Raw genomic sequence first — 14,588 nt, forward strand, 5'->3', positions numbered from 1 at the left:
ATAACTGTACAAGGTTAAAGTACAAAAGTACACAAGACAGTGGACACGAAATACCCATGTATGAGTTTATCCCATCTGCTGCTTGGTTTGAAAAGTAGAACTTTTAACTAAAAAATACTGTCCTTCTATAGTTCTGTCAAGTTTAATGGAAGTGGGTATAACCTGATTACAACACTAACACCAGTATCACTGATCTGATATTTACAAAAAAATTGTATTTTTTTTAATAAATTAAAGTCAATGCAACACCCATGCAAGCTAGAATGCTAGCTTTTTGGTGAACAAGGACCCAACAGCTGAACAAGAACCTTCCACAGTCCCAAACTTTAAATCTGCCTCTTTTCCCTCTCGTTTTTCAAACTGTATCCATTCCTCGCATGGAAGATGTGAATCCCAATCCCATTCCTCTCTGTGTATGAGTCTGTGACCTTGCCATTTCGTACTGTGCATCTAGATTTCGGAAGACCTCCTCCTGTTGTTTCAGGGTTTTGAAACTCTCTTCATCAACAGAGCTACAGCCGGCTTCATCCTCACTCTAGAAACCAGACAGAAGGAAACAAACGTTAGCTGTGGTCAGAGCAGTGTTTGCAGATACCCTAAACATAACAGTTTTGCTTTGTTGATTTCCAAAGTAATCATACAAGCATTTGGCTTTATTGCTGGAACATTCTAGCATCACCTTCCCCTCCCTGTCAAGACACAAAGAGGCCTTCATCTGCTTCCTCTTCCCAACCCATTCAAATAAATGTCTCCAGTTAAGTGATCAATACAAAGCAATACTGTCTGAGGATTCTAAATACTGGTTACAGCAACCACTGATTGTAACAGTTGCCTTGCTAGGCAGAAGCACAATGAAATTCCAGAAATTAGAACTGAATTCAGATTTAGATGCTGCTTGTGAACTTTATAATACTTATTTTAACTACCTCAGGTAGTATTAGTTTAACTAACATCTTTCTGGGTTAATATGTACTTTAGAATAAATAAATCACTATGCTACAATTACATACATATTCAGAATCCTTTACTTCTTTACCTTAATGCCCATCAGTTTTCTGAATTTGACATTTTGGTCCTTGTTTCCAAAGTTTAATTTTTCCCATATTTCTGCAGACTGTGATTTGTCCTGTACAAGTAAAAAAGAAAAAGATTTATCACCTTTAAACACAAGCTTCTGTTAACATCACAGCACAGGAGCAAAAAAGCAGTGTTAAAACTGGGCCCACTGCACAGCTGGAGGTAACAGGTTTCCAAGTCAGATCCCACATTCCTCCGCCCTCCTCACAAGAAACTTTTTGTGAGGGAACTTCAGTTAACCAGGGGTTTCAAAACACTTCACTAATTGCAAGAGCATTTGTTTGACACAGCAAAAGTCTTAAAACCTACTTGTATTTATAACTTCCACTAGCTTTTGTAATGCCTTACTCTGCTCCGGCAGTTACTAGCAAGATCTGCAGACTGGTTTTTGAAGCCTAAAACAGCAGAACACTCACATGAAAACTCTTTAGTCACAGAGAGGAGTGGTCAGTTAAGTCTCTCTACCTCAGCCATCACTTCTCAGTAAAAGGAGACCATCTACATTTGATATTTAGTTGCAAGGCGAACCGGCAAAAGTAATTTTACAATCCAATTATACCTCTGCAATTTTACGCCATCAGGGTTTTTCCTGAGGCTTGTGTCACAACCATTTGCTACTTGAAGGTCTAGTTATTGTAAGTCCTTTCACCCCTGAAGTTTTATCTTGGGCTGATGTTAAGAAGAAAACTTCCTATCAGGTGTTAAAGTAATTTTGCTGGAAACAGCATCGATAAACATCCTTAAACTGAGTGAACAGTGTTTCCAAACAGCTTTTATGAAAGTAAGAAAAGACAACATTACCCCTTCCTTTTTGCCTTGCCAAAGCATCTTCCGCTTTTTCTCTTGCTCAGCAAATTTCATTGGGTTCACGGCGGCTGGGTTGTAATAGCTAGGGACAGCTATTCCAGTCTCTGCTAGTGCTTTCGCTTGCAGGGCTGCCATCTGAGCTGCCATTGCTATTTGAGGAGTTACTTGTGTTCCCGATGCCAGAAGAGCAGCAACATTAATAACAGAACCTCCCGTGGCTGCAGCTGCTGTAGCAGAAAGAGAACTTGTTATCAGACAGGAAGCTCAGATTTGGGGAAAAAAAGCAACCCCCAAACCAACAAACAAAAAGTCAACCCCCATCCCCAAAACCCAGACAAACAAAACCCCAGAACACTTCCCTTCATCAGAAGTTGAACATGTCCAAACAACAAATGCATGGTAAAATTATTTGTCGATTAAGAAACAAGTCTCCCATAGCTTAGTAAGCTAGAACTAAAACTGAATCTCATGTAGCTCATGCTTCTAAATGCCCCTGAGCTGGTAACAGCTTTCAAACTCTTGCTTAATGATGCTTAAAGGAATGGTCCAATAACCATGACAAAATCATGTACCAGCTTAACATACAACATTTTCATTGTATAGTTGGTAAGTGATAAGAAATCCTGGTCATTTCTTTTGGGGGTTTATGTTTGGGGCTTTTTCTTTATTTTGGTTTTGTGGGTTTGGTTTAGATTTTTTTCAACCACATTTCCTAGTTCCAGTGGCGTTTCTTACATATGGACCAAGTTAACAACTACATAGACAACCTGCACATCTGTGAACAGCACTGTCACACTCAGCACATAAGCCTACACTATTTCTCACTCACACTATTGTTTAAAAATTCATATAATACACATGGACTACCTGCAGCCATTTCCTGTTGCTTCTGTTTTTCAACTAGTTCTTTCTCTCTCTGTTCTTGCAGTTTCTTTGCTCTTTCCAGTCTGGAAGTACACGAGAATAAAAATACTTAAGACATGCTATATCAACAGCAGATGTTTATTTATATCACGTATCATTAAAATCATTAACAATTCCCAACCTTCTGGCTAATGCTTCCTGTGCATCCATAGCTGTATTTCGTCCCCGAAAGGGTGGTGGACTCGAACTCCGGCTGTGACTTCTGCTGAACCTTCGGGGCTTTTCACTTCTCTTCTTTCGGTCTCTGTAACCAAATTTAGCAGAGTTACTAAAACAATGAAGGTACATCTATAGCTTAACATTTCATAAAGTATCTGATCACAACTCTGAAAAACTGCTTAATTTGGAGACCTTTCAGTAACTGCTTCACAGAGATCATACTAGAACTGTGTAGCAGTCACATCTGCCTTGTAACAAGACAGAGCTAAAATGGAAGATTTCCGACTGTACGATGTAACAGAACATGTAACTCTGGGTATTTGTTTACCCTCTTACACCTAGTGCTGACAACACATAGATCCTCTCTAGAGATTTTCATTCTAAAGTCCAACAAGAAAAAAAGCATCATGCAACTCTGGTAAAAGGCAACTGCAAGAAAACTGTAAAACGGTCAAGTTACAGGAATGCTTTAAAACCATAAAGACCTCACAGCACTGGAATTACCATAAACATCAGCAATTTGAAAAGGCCCAATTTAAAAACTGGAATTGTACTCAGGGAAATTACTATTTCTCTTCCTTCTCTATCTTGTCTCCGAACACACTCTGGACAACTGTTTGAGGGAGAGTATCAAGCTAAATGTGAGAGCTTGTTTAACACATGCAATTTGTGTCAGGTTTGCTCAAGAGGAACAGTGCTGTTGGGGAACTATGAAGCATGAATGATCTGGAGCCTGAAAATTTGAGAAGAACCCAGTTAAAATATATTTTTAAGCAAAACATCAAGATATTCAGTTCAATTCTCCTTTAGTAACCTTCTCCCCAAGTCCTCCCAAGTAGAAGTCATTCTTATGGCATACATATCTAATCCCATCTACACAACAAGCACTCAAAACATGCATATAAACTACTATTAGCAATATTTCTCTTTGCCAGGATCATTAGCATCTACATTACAAGAGGTGAGGGTTTATCCCTGGTTAAGCCTCTGTCACCAATGTTTTAAACAAAGAAGTCATTGATACTGGAAGCGTTCAACGACGTTTAAATTACAGGAGGAATCTTGCACATTTTCCCCAGATTTGCCATTAAGTGCAAGTTAAGAACAAGCACAAAGATGTTTCTGCAATTTTATACTTAAAATGTTATTATCAACCATCTGAGATCAAAGCTAACTTGAAATAATAGCTATAGTGACAACAGCCACCTGAAATGGCATTCCGATATTCTGCTTCTTCTGTTTGCAACTTGGGGAGCATCTATAAACATCATGAAATGTAGACTGAAGTTACAAAAAGAGATCCTTGTTTACATGACAAATCTGGTAGAATACAAAGGAGGTGAGACTTATCTTTTCATAGAAGATGACAAGATGCAGATTCAGGCACTGGGAAGTGACAGATCTGCATTCCTGAGATAAGATGTAATGCATGTTTCAAAGATACCTTCATTTTTCCCGTGCTGACTACTGTAGTTTGGTCTTGTCTTTGGTCTGATGCTTTACTGCACTGGTAAACATCAAGGAAATAAATGTTTGAGCTTTTGTATTTAAGTATTTCCATTTGAAACAAGCAGATGGTGTCATGTTTTCCACCTAGCATTTAATCAGAGCCATGCCACAAAAAGAACTGCCAGGAGGGTCTACACGCCCACAGAACAAAAAGACTAGTTTAAATGCTAGCAAGGACAGGTCACTTGAAAATGTGAGCTTGAGATTATGCAGAGAACCATCAAGAGAAGGTCAAGCTCCACTATTTACAAGAACTTCTAACTGTAACACAACAAATAATGAGGGCATTCACTTCATGGTTGAGTTTTAACAGGGTAGGTTTCCACATCATGTTTATCTAGCTTGTGAAGAGTTTGCCTTGAGACTTGCCTCATAATTCTCTTTCCAAAGGCCTCACCTGAGCCCAGAACTTGATGAAGTGTTCTAACTACTGTTAGCAGAGACTTACGCCTCACTTAAGAAATGGATTCTTGCAGTATGCCTGTCACTATCTAAGAAGGTTCTTCTCCAGTTGAAGAAATTCCTAAGTTCTTGACCGTCCCTTACTTTTTCTTCCCACATTTACCATTCTGTTTCACGTAATTTGAATTCCACTGTAGAAGCAAAAAACTATTCTGGGATGCAGAGTTTTCATGAAGCCATTAAACATAAAATGTTCAAAGAACTTTTAAAAACAAGACTGCACATCACCTATAGCAAGTGGAAATAATGAGCAACTGAAGCCTAACACATCATGCTGAAGGTGGCTTAGCTGAAGGTGGCTTAAACAACATTAAATGGTTTTCAAATCAAATGGCATGTGACATGCATAGCAACTGAAGACCCAGCTCTACTCACCCCAGCTGAAAGTTTGGTACAAAGTGTATGCCAAAGTAAAATAGGACACGAACCACATAATTCAACTACTTCTTCAGACAGATAAAAGTCTTCTGAACAGTTTCACGAGTGATGTAACATTACACAAGTGTGACAGATTCCCAAGTATCCAAGGATCCACAGTAATGTTGAGTAGTCATAACCAACTTCTACTCCCTTTAAATACGCAATTTAAAATCCTCTAATGAAATCACTAAATTAACTGAACACCATCAACACTTCCTTGGAAACTCTGAAGGGACACTGATTTGTATTCAAACTACTTGTTTAAACAAGTAGGAGGGAACAAATGGAACTGTAATAGTCATTAAGTCATATTTCAATTTACTCATTCAGAATATGCTGTAGGGCATTAAGAACACAAAGGTGAAACATACAAACAAGACTCAGAACTCTACACTAGAATACTGAACAATTCATCACTATTGGAAAACATTAACTTCCAGCATATTTCCAGGGAGGCATGGATTTCAACTCTGCAAAACAGACCCAGAGTAAGCCAGAATGTGTCTAGCTAAAGGGTTTTTATCTGTGCTTCTAGAATTTAAGGAAGAAATGGAAGCAGCCAAGATAGGGAGAAAAATTAACATAATTAATATTCTCATGATGTGCATAGCAAAACGGAGTTAGTAATCACTAACACAGAACAGCACATTTGGAACAGAAATAGTCCATCGAACTCAAAATTCACCTTAATGCTACACTAACTGTGCCACTTCACAGACAAAACAGTTTTAAATGAACTTCACGGAGCTCATCAGGATTAGCTTCTGACAGGGTATCTCCTCTGACACTCAGCAATTCCCAGTCAAACTTCACTTTTCTGATATACAGACACAAAAGAGGTAAATACAGTGGTATTTTTAAAGCAGTGCTTTGCCAACCACACTACTCTTGCATCAAGGGTTAGCTGTAGCTTATTTTTCAGCTTTTCCGCTTAAGTATTACTTAAATATCCTATTTAAAAAGGTAAATTCAGTTGTGGTACAAGCCAAAAGAACCTGAACTGTGGTAATCATTATTACTCAACATACATACTTACTTTCCTTTGACTTTATCAGTCATAAGCTCCAACATGGTGGTTTCGTAAGATACCCACAAAATAACTATTAAAGCAATTCTAATTGCCAGCAAGAAATCATGCTATGAAAAGCCAAGAATCTGAGATACTTCAGCTGTCTAGGACAAGTGTTTCTATCAGTGTGTGTAAACTATCCAGTCCTTAACCTGCTGTATCAACACAGCTGAGAGAGCCAAACACATTTAGCTACACTGAACATACATTAAGTGGCAAACACATCATTCTTCTATGTATCAGCCCACCACAGAACGATCAGCCAAACACCACCACTAAGTGTATACAGATGTTAACACTTACCTGCTTCTGCTCCTAGATCTGCTTTTGCTTCTACTCCTATGTCTGTGTCTAGATCTTGATCTAGAACGAGATCTTATACGTCGTTTTCTCTCTCTGCTGCGAGATCGGGATTTTTTCCTATCGCGACTTCTGCTACGATGACGTCTGAAACACACATCCCAATTCTGACAGATATTCTCATGGTTTAATTCAGCTTCTACTTAAGGAGTTACACACAGGTTTGTCATCACAGGGCAAAATGCATCAGGCAAGCTGGGGAGACTGCAAACTACACATGGAAGAGTTCATGCCTGAAGCAGTTTAAGCTGTAAGGCTAGGGGATGAAATGGGAAATGAACCAAACACTACCACCAAGAGTTACAGAGTTTACATAAACAATTATACTCATCACTATAACCTGTTCATTTGTTCATTACAGTGTACATATCAAAACAAAACCAACCATACTAATCTGATGCAGGAGTCTGAAATTCAAGGCAACAAAACTCCTCCTCCCCATGCTATTCCAATACCTTAGGGAAGAGATGACCAAATTTCAGCTAATGAGTCACACACAGTCCCTCAGTGTATCATTAGCTGAAGCCTGTTCCTTGCTATCATGTTTGCTACAGATTCCTCAGCTATAACAGAGCTGCCTGAAAAGTTCTGCTGGCAGCAACTTGTTTGTTCCACGTAATTCTCCTACCATCAGTGTGCTAAGAGGCCTCAGACAGCATTGTCTCTGGGTAAGCTCTTGATTTATGGAGGTAAAAATCCATGACAGTGCTAAGATGTATTTTTTTTCCTGCCACTGAAACAGGGAATGTTTAATGCACTGTTTCTACCTTTTTCTATACTGCATATACTAATTATGACACACATCACTTATACGAAGCCTTAGAGCTATTGTGTACCTTTACTCAGAAACAAATAAAAAATTAAAAATCCCAAGTAGCAGCAAATGCACCACTCGGTGAAAACTGACACATGCAACAGAAATGGATGCTTTAACATTAGGTCAGCAACTAATTCAGCTGTCCTTCATAAGCCTACACAAATTCTAAACCCTGCTTTTGCAATTGTACTTGAAAGAGAATAATCATGCAAAACAACTTACCTTTCACGAGATCTTGATCTTGAATAACTTCTCCCTCTGGATGATTTCCTCTCTTTGCGTTTATGTCTATCCTCACCATTTTCAGATGAATTTAGGCTATCTCTTCCCTTGTCAGAAGAATGTTCTTTGTCATTGTGGTCTTCAGATTTGTGCTTCTTGGAGGACTTCTCTTTGGATTCATGTCTTCTTGCCTGTTTTAAGAAGAAGTTGGTTCTTTCAGGAAAATAGTGCAACAAAGAGAGTTAGTATGGGTATCAGAAGATAAAAATGATAAGTTGTGATGCAACATTAGTAACCTTAGGAGTGTGACTCAATCATGAGCGATGGCTATTTTACCTAATGCCACCAATTACCCAAAGCTGCAAATGCACTCTAGAATTTTTCCCCCTTTTCCCTCCTCCCCACTGCCTAAAGGATTTGTTTGCATATAAGACTTCACAACACTGTAACAAAAGCAATTGGCAGTTACTGTCTCCATTCCAAACATGTAATAAGTACCTATCTTTAAATACCTGACCATTTCTGAATACGCATTTATACACTCACAGTGGATTTTTATTTAGTATATTAAAGTATACTTAATAGTGAATATTTAAGTATTTGCCTAAGTCTACTATGTAGAAAGTTACCAAAATCCATGCATAGTTGCACACATGTATTTTGCTTTTAGAAGCAGGACTTTTCTACCCATCAGTAGATAATTACTTTTTAGTGCAAAACTCTTTTCAGTCAGTAACTTCCAACAGTTTTTACAAAACAAAGCAGTAAATTTACACGGTTGACATCCCAAACTTATTATTTAAAACTAACATGCATCACTGGGACCTCCTCAATGGTTTTAAATTAAAGATATGCTGCTCCACTATACCGCAATTTTTTCCTGCAGTGCCTCTTAAAAAAAAAGGTTCCTTTTTATAGCTGCAATGCCTAAAGTATTTAGCAAGGTCAGGCCTGATTTTTGCCAGTGTTTTCCTTAGAGACTAAGACATGACATCAACACCTTTTCTTAATATATCCAGTTTATTTTGAAATCTTCCTAACACAGCATAGCCCACTTAAAATATTGTTTAAACATGAGATTTAAGTCATAATTTAAGCATGATACACTCATTTCAGACCAAATCCAAATTCTTCAGAGGTTTTTTTGCTTATCTAAATCTGTTAACTACTCATAAATCCTTTTCTATAATCATAACATCCTCTTTCAGTCTGGAGAAGGTGCTGTAATTAGCTCATATAACCCTTTGTAACTCCTTATTAATTTTTAGGTATGTATTTGATTATAGCTCTTCAAGTTACAATGTTATTTAACCTGCTTTTACACTATTTCACACTTAACTCTTTGAACAATCAGCTGTTACATAAAAATACATCTAGTTGGAGATGTTACCTCTACATTAGTTTTAAGTATGTATTTACATTATTTGTTCTGATATTCAGTATTTAGCCTACAGAGAAAGAGCTTAATACTGCAAGTGAATGAAAACATTACATCTAGGACATCATTCCTCATCTGTTCACGCTGTGAAACTTAGAAACTTCTAAGTAAATAGTGTGGGATTAGATCCATCAGCATGGCAAAGCACTGGACACAATTATAAGTGATGTCTTTTTTTTAAGCTTTTTTATTTTTAATCCCATCTTTCAGGCACACAATTAGTAATACACCACCATTATATCCCATAACGGATTTAAGATATTTTTAAGGGAAATGAGTTTGAATGACTAATAGTTACCTTATCATGAAGTAGGCTTATAATTTTGCTATCTGAGTCTGCAGCGTCTTCAGTTCAGTCTCTTCGCGCATTAGCACGCTGAGTATGATTTATTATAGAAATGTTATCATGTGAGCTAAACAATATATTCAATTTCACAAAAACTCTCCTAGATTATTTTGCTTACTTTTTCTCACTCCTTTTTTAAACAGAGCTTCCATTGGAATGGGAGAAGAAGTTCCTGAACCGGGTTCAAAGTTAAAAAGTCCCTCATTTGACCCAGCCTGCTATTGCCCCACATGGCATAAGCTTCTTTGTGACTATTTTGATGCTTTTGATTTGCTCATTTCATCTCTTCTCTGGTGTGTAAACCAGTTACTTTCCAGGTATCACTGATGCCGTCTCTTCTCATTCCCCTACATATATATAGGCATATATATTTTTTAAAAAAGAAAGAGACAGTCCTCTGAAATTTTTGCTGCAATTGCCATACTTCCAGCTGACTCAGCCTGTTTGTCAAGCTGTGACAATCTTTCACAATTAAAGGATGCAATAAACAGAGCTCAGTCAGGTGAGGAATTATTTATCATAGATTTAAGGAGATGGGTATGTATCAGTGAAAGTCCTGAACATTGGCCAGGAATAAAGCCACCCAAGGCCTTCAATTAATGGAAGCTCTGTGAAAGTCAGCAAGAACACCATGCTACTTCTCCACATGAATTTTTTCTGCTGTTTCCACAAAAAAAGTACAGAAAAAGAAAAGAAAAGAAAAAAGTTACTAGTTTCTGAAAGCATTTTTCTATAAAACTATTACCTTGTCAACATGAAGGCTGCAATCATGCTTCACTATGAAAGGATCTCCATATCCATTTTTAAGCTTAAAAGTTTCTAATTTCTTGTACTTACCATTAAGTCATATATATAGGTTTACACATATGTGCATTACTACAAGATACTTTTTAAGATGTATTGTACAATTACCTAAACGCTACAAAGTGTTAATTACCTCTTTGCTTCTGCTCCGGCTTCTGTGTTTTTTTCCTTCGGTATCTGCAGAAGAAAACATTTACTGTTGTTTACCAAGTTAGAGAGGAGGTCAGCTGGCTACAAACTTTCTAGCTCCTTACAGTTATTGCACCCCTAATTCACGAATAGATCTAGAAAACAAACAGCACTATTTAAGTATGTACTGTGGAAAGCAAACTGTAGCTTTTATTCCCAGTTCTCTGCATGTATTTAAACTCTGACAGTGAAAAATGAGACCATGTCATACTCTAGCTGCATTCTTCAGCCAGATAGCCCTATTTTTGTTACACCCATGCAGAAGTATCCCAGCCTAAGCACATGGAATTAAAATGAATACAAAGTAGCATGGTTTTCTGCTTGGTGTTGCCTGGCCTCCACCTGTCCCTCACTCCCAATCCCCTGAACAAGTTCCTTAGCACTTCTATCATTAAAATTGTAAAGTCTCAATATCACACATTTAAGATACAAACCAAAATTAGCAGCTTCATTTTTTCCCAATTCTAGCAAATTACTAGAGCTAAGACTATTTTTTCCAAAACAGCTTTAAAGAAATTTCAGTTCTACAAGCACACACCAGAACATCACTAAGCAACTTTGCACATACTAAGACCATACCTGACTTCCGTCGTCTTTCCCTTGACCGCGAGCGTGATCTTGAATAATGAGGCTTTGACGTTTTGGGAGAACTAGAGGCATCTGATTGTTCCTTTTTCTTCTCTCCTTCTGGAGAAGACTTTTCCGGAGCTACTCCATCTCGTTCTGTATCACTACCCTACACATGGGGACAGAAATTAAAAAAAAAAAAAAATGCTTAGGACTGAAAAACAAAAAACCCTATTTACTCAGTACTTCCCCTGAAGACACACTCAAAGTTATTTACTGTAAAGACAATCTCATGAGCAACCACCCCATTAGTAGCTAGGCAATAGCTTGATAGAGTTGTAGTGAACTGTGTAACTGCATAAAGATTGATTTTTTCAAGACCTTATTAAAGAAATCTAATTCATAGAAACATTTTGCTCTCCCACTGCATCACACTGCCCTTTTGTCATGTGTTTTTGAGAATATCAGCAAGACTAAACTCTGAGCCAGTTTTCTCTAAATGGCGGTGTTTATAAGTCATTTACCTTTTAAACATTTACATGACTAAGATTACTTAAGGTCAACACTGTCCCAACAGATCTAAGTCACCTTACAAGTTCGGGCATTACCGAGGCACAGCACAAAATCCCCATAGTATTTTGAAGTATGGAATGACCTATGAAATGAAATTAGGTATAGTGTCAGACAGCTAACTTTTGAATAAGGAAAAACCTCAAACAGTATCTCTATGTAGAAATATGATCTATATGTACTCTCATATGAAAACATATCTACCTGCCCCAACAATTTATCTGTCACATTTTCCTTAAACCTTGACCTAGGAGGATTAAATCTGTGTACAGCAGTCAGGACTGCTTTGTGATTCAACGCTGGGAGGAGTAAATGTGTACAACTGGTGTACCATGCAATAAAAGGAAAGGATGGGAAAAGTACACACTAAGAAGGTGACTGTGATTCCATCAACGCCTTTACAGATTCATTGGTCTCTGTTGTTCCAATCATATCAATGGCAGTCAATCAAACCTCGTGACATCCTGTGGCAGCAGAAGATTTCACTAAGGACGTAATTTGGCCCAGATGTGCTATTCATGAAGATAATTTAGCATAGAAGAGGACTCAAACTTGCAGTTTTCTACCAGCTGCAACTGGTAGAACTGTCTGCAATCTTAACATGTGAAAACCTCTCAAATGCTGATTTATATTCATTACTTTGAAAACAAAGCAACTAGTTTTTCTCAAACCACAACAGATTATTGTTACAGATTGTCACTAATATATTGTGTATTAATGGTAGACTTGGTTCACAACATGCTACAGGTGAACCTTTAGAATTTATATTGCAGCTACTACTGTTTTATCTGCCCAATTCCTTATTAATTCACACCTGTACAAGATGCACCTATAGAAAAATCCCTCTTTCAAGGAGATAAAGCAGCTGATCACTTCTCCTGTCATATGGTATACTGGTATCTAGTTTAAAACACACCAGCATACAGACAACAGCGCCGATCACTTAAAACTGTGACTGCAGCAGAGCTTTAGCTACACTCTCCATGACACTTCTGAATACTACTGATACCCCACCCATCATCCTGGAAACTTGAGGCCATCAGAGCAGGAACTGACTCTCCTAATTGTGATCTTAGCCATCACAACCCTTGTCCTTCCACATCTATCTATCATCTGCTTATCTAAGCCTGCCCCCTTCACCTGAGATTCCCAAGTCAGCAAGAAGTTTGAAAGGAATTTTAAATTCCTGTAAATTTACATTTCAAATTTACTTGAGGTGGAGAAGAAAAATGAATACCAGCTAAGCAGTCCAACTTAACTGGGTTTTTAAACATAGTATCCAAATGAAACTGAGCCCACTGCCTCTTTCCAAGGCTATAAGTCTCATTATTTATACACACTGCTGCTCACTAATGCCCTAAGGTGCAATGCACCTTGGAGAAATCTCTCAGCTCTACAAAAACAGCAGGAAAAAGCTGACAGACTTCAATGAACCTATTCTCAGCTCTTGGATTGGCCACAGGTTCAGGTTTCCCCGAACAAGCCCCTCACCTACTTCTGAGGAACCTCAAAGACAGCGCCTATGATCTAGGCGTAAAACTACAAGTACATAATTCTGCAAGTCCTTTTACAATAAAAATTATCTTATTCTTAACAAGTTAAGTGTTATATATATAAAAGAATGCATCATTAAAAAAAAAATCATTTTCTCCAGAAATTTGTGGTCCTCTTGCTCTCTTTCACGACTCGTCAAAGTTTAGACAAGAACCTTAAAATAGAAGAACAACTTTAAGTGCCAGATTAAAGACTACAAAATACTTAAAGTCAACTTTGAAGAGTCTTATTACTTTTGAGACCAGTTTACTTGCTTTTTAGTTTGGGGTTTGTTGGCTTTTTTTTTTGCACTCAAAACTATTTTGTAACTTCTGAAAAGAAATTAAATCGGGTTGATAACTGTTCTTAGCGGTTCTTTGACTCAATCACAGGACAAATGCCTTTGTACGCTACCAGGCCACACAACCTCCTTTATACATTACCAGGGTACAGAAATTTTAGAAGACAGTAAAGCCACACTCTTAGGCCGTGTATAAACATAAAGGACAGTGGTAACTACAGCACAGGAACTTCCTATATAAACAAACTATAAAAACTGGAAAATGAGGGCAAATAATTATTACTGAGTGCAAGCTGACGCTGAAAATAGCACATCTATAGCCAAACACAAAGAAAAAAATATAGGACGGGGAAACCTACACGAATGAAAAGCGAGCAGAGGCCAACCTCCAGAATGATCCCTCTCTTCTCCCCTCCCAGGCAACCTGCGCCCCACAGCCCGAGAAACGCCTACTCTTATGGCTACATTATTTCTCTCCCCAACGAGAAAACGACAGGGCCTCCATCATAAAGCCTCTTCGCTTCTCCCTGAGCCCAGCGAAATGAAACAGAAACTTCTGGAAACAGGGAAAGAAGTAATGGGTGAAAAGCGGCCACCCCCTCCCCGCGGCTCATCATGGCGCCGACAACCGAAGGAGCGGCGGGCGCCATTTTGTCTCTCCGCGCACACGGCTTCCCGACCCAGCCCTCCCCGTCTCACACGCTCTTTTCCTCCCGCCCCGTAGCAGCCCGCTTCCCAACTCGCCTTCCTCCTAAAACCTCAGCAGCGAACGCCACTTACCGCCATGACCGAGCGCCCGGCACGTCGCTCCCCCTCAACAAGCCTTCACAACGGGCTCACCGTCCCTCAGCCACCGCGGCCGCTGCGCTCGCGAACCGAGGCAACAAGCCCCACCCTCCCTCTAACCCTCCAGGCGCCCGGATGTAGGTGTGGGGCGGGGAGCGAGGGGGCCGCAGTGCCCTCTGGGAGAAGGGAAGGATTAGGCGGTGTCTAAGCAGCGCCGCCGTCCGCGTT

At 38.8% G+C, this 14,588-nt stretch overlaps 1 protein-coding gene across 7 annotated transcripts; it reads right to left on the reverse strand.

Moving 5' to 3' along the window:
* Positions 1-195: 195 nt before the first annotated feature.
* Positions 196-14,512, reverse strand: RSRC2 (arginine and serine rich coiled-coil 2). 7 transcript variants are annotated; one of them, XM_061466343.1, is made up of 11 exons: positions 14,355-14,490; positions 11,779-11,825; positions 11,183-11,339; positions 10,548-10,591; positions 7,827-8,017; positions 6,731-6,874; positions 2,930-3,052; positions 2,752-2,831; positions 1,879-2,111; positions 1,037-1,126; positions 196-535 (listed from the first exon to the last, which is right to left on the reverse strand). In XM_061466343.1, exons 2-11 carry the CDS (start codon positions 11,800-11,802, stop codon positions 356-358), a joined length of 1,266 nt encoding a protein of 421 aa, XP_061322327.1. In that variant the 5' UTR covers positions 11,803-11,825; positions 14,355-14,490; the 3' UTR covers positions 196-355. The 7 variants fall into 7 exon arrangements, with proteins under 7 accessions (XP_061322327.1, XP_061322330.1, XP_061322325.1 ...); XM_061466346.1 differs by having other exon boundaries at positions 7,827-8,039; positions 14,355-14,482; XM_061466341.1 differs by lacking the exon at positions 14,355-14,490 and adding an exon at positions 14,058-14,239 and having other exon boundaries at positions 11,759-11,825.
* Positions 14,513-14,588: the final 76 nt, after the last annotated feature.

Source organism: Pezoporus flaviventris, unplaced genomic scaffold (genome assembly GCF_033815535.1).
Source record: "Pezoporus flaviventris isolate CSIRO_AGI_PZ_B2104156 unplaced genomic scaffold, CSIRO_AGI_Pfla_v1 ptg000041l, whole genome shotgun sequence".
NCBI classification, from domain to species: domain Eukaryota; kingdom Metazoa; phylum Chordata; class Aves; order Psittaciformes; family Psittacidae; genus Pezoporus; species Pezoporus flaviventris.

Bases quoted from the DNA above. Each gene is read 5' to 3' on its own strand.
- RSRC2 (XM_061466341.1), bottom strand. From the start codon at position 14,224: ATGGCGCCCGCCGCTCCTTCGGTTGTCGGCGCCATGATGAGCCGCGGG. The intron at 11,826-14,057 runs GTTGGGGAGAGA...TTCATTTCATAG, and splicing joins GGAGGCCCTGTCGTTTTCTC to GTCATTCCATACTTCAAAAT. The intron at 3,053-6,730 runs GTAAGTGTTAAC...ATTTGGTTACAG, and splicing joins AGATCTAGGAGCAGAAGCAG to AGACCGAAAGAAGAGAAGTG.